This window comes from Rattus rattus, chromosome 14, assembly GCF_011064425.1.
Source record: "Rattus rattus isolate New Zealand chromosome 14, Rrattus_CSIRO_v1, whole genome shotgun sequence".
In the NCBI taxonomy this organism is placed as follows: Eukaryota; Metazoa; Chordata; class Mammalia; order Rodentia; family Muridae; genus Rattus; species Rattus rattus.
Window position 1 is genome coordinate 41,259,223 of NC_046167.1, and position 2,289 is coordinate 41,261,511.

The 2,289-nt window shown below is 39.2% G+C and overlaps 1 protein-coding gene across 1 annotated transcript; it reads right to left on the reverse strand.

The window, feature by feature from the left end:
- Positions 1-200: 200 nt before the first annotated feature.
- Positions 201-1,571, reverse strand: LOC116884006 (olfactory receptor 11). The gene is made up of 2 exons (XM_032885243.1): positions 1,174-1,571; positions 201-744 (listed from the first exon to the last, which is right to left on the reverse strand). The coding sequence occupies exons 1-2, from the start codon at positions 1,569-1,571 to the stop codon at positions 201-203; spliced, it is 942 nt and encodes a 313-aa protein (XP_032741134.1).
- Positions 1,572-2,289: the final 718 nt, after the last annotated feature.

A 2,289-nucleotide genomic window follows, 5' to 3' on the forward strand; every position in this document is an offset into this window, starting at 1 on the left:
GGATGAGACCTTTCAGTGTTCTCAACAACACTCTAAACACCTTTATCACTACTAGGGAATGTTCAGAGCCCTAGCGTGGGTTTAAACTCACTGGAGCAAAGCATGCCACAGTGCAGTCAGAAGACTCCATTTCTCCATCGGCATAATAGGAAGAGGAGAGCAGTCTGGGAGTATCTTTTAGTTTATCTTCTCCATATCTCTTAGTTCTTGCTTAAGAAGAGTCTCTTGATTAACCTTTTCAAGGCTTCCTTTACCTCTTTGTTCCTGAGGGTATAGATAAGGGGGTTCAGCATGGGGGCGATAATTCCATAGAAAAGTGAAACCATCTTTCTCTTGTTCTTGGAGTGTGGTGATGGTGGTAGTAGGTACATGGAGACAGCTGTACCATAAAACAGTGTTACTACTATTAGATGGGAGCCACAGGTCCCAAATGCCTTTTGTCGACCTTCAGCAGATTGGATTTTCAAAATTGCACGGGCTATAAATGCATATGATATAAAGATGAGAGTCAGAGGTGTTAGGTGGAAGACCACACTCCCAAAGAACAGTTCAGCTTCATTTGCTGTTATATCAGCACAGGACAACTTGAGCAGTGCAGGCACTTCACAGAGAAAGTGATCTATGACATAGTGGCCACAGCATGGCAACTGGAGAGTTAAGATGTACAGCCACGCCGAGTTTCCAAAGTCAATGATCCAGGATACAGCTGCCAATTGAAGGCAGAGCCTCTGGTGTATGATGATTTGTAAGCGTAGGGTTCGGGGGGTACCTGGAAGAGAATGGGGGACAAGGGATGCGAAGAAGGACGCCAAGACAAGAGTCTGATCAAGGAGACAATTTTATTTTTCCCCAAGGCTGAATTTATACCATAACACGAGTAACAGAGGGAGGGGGGGAGTAAGAAACATTTACGCAGGCCAAGGACACAATATTCGTGTGGTCAGGGAGTAGGCTTATGTTGACAGGATGTCAGAAAAGTCACAGGTTTGTCATATCTATTAGTCAGCAGGATGTTGGTTTTAGCTTTATCATATCATTCATCCTGACCACAGATTTGTATTAGTCTTCTACAGGTGGCTGGGGATTTTCCATGAACCCAGTCATACTTAATTCTAACCATAATAATAACATCAACAATGGAGGGCTTCAAGGGCATTGCTCCCAACAATGATTGAGTAGTGGAGAGGCCTACATATGGCTACAAACCTGTCAAAGGACATGACTGGCAGTAGAACACACTTGGTAGCACCCAATGTCAGAAACATGAAAAGCTGGACCACGCAGCCCCCAAAACTTATTACTTTCCTAACGCTGCATAAGTTTATCAGCATTTGTGGAACTGCACATATGATGTAACAAAGATCTATGACTGACAGATTAGTCAAAAAGAAGTACATGGGAGTGCAGAGTTTGGGATCCAAACGGGACACCAGAATAATGCTGAGATTTCCAAAGATAGTCACTATGTAAGATGTCAAGAAGACCAAAAAGAGTGGAAACTTCAACCATGGTTGATCAGAGAAACCTAAGAGAACGAACTCTTCTATGATGCTCTTGTTTGCCCAACTCATGATTAGTGATTTAATATGGTTTCCTGAAACACAAAAATTCATAATATCAAATTATGTATATTTACTATTTATGTTTAGCATACATATATTTAGCATGCATTTATTAGCTTTTTCAGTTGTTTGTAACCACATATTTTTAACTGTTTCAGTTACATATTATCATTGTACCACCCATTTGAAAACATTTATGCAACTGGTATTGCTAGTAACACACACATACAAATCATACAGTTCAAAATACAATTTAACCAGTTACGTAAGTATTTCTAAAGTGTCTATACCCATGTCTCTAAACTGAAAGCTAAAGTTTAAAAAGCAAATTCTCAACATAGATACGTTTATAAGATTTATTCTTTGATTTTTTGCCATTGGTTAATTTTTGTTTGTATGAAGTACTCCCACATAGCTATTAGCAGGAATTCATAATCCTGGCCATATTTTTTTTTGTTGTCTATGTCAAAAGCACCCAGATTTCAAGTAATATAACAGAGCTATAATAATAAAAACAGCATGACATTGGCATAGAAACAGACATGTTCATCAATAGAATAGAATTAAGGACCCACACATAAACCCACACTGTTACTGCCAAAGTTTTGACAAAGAGAACAACAATACACATTGAAAAAATATAGCATCTTCCACCAATGATGCTTGTCCAACTGGATAGCTATATGTAAAACGAAACTTGATCTTTGACTCTCACCCTGTACAAAGT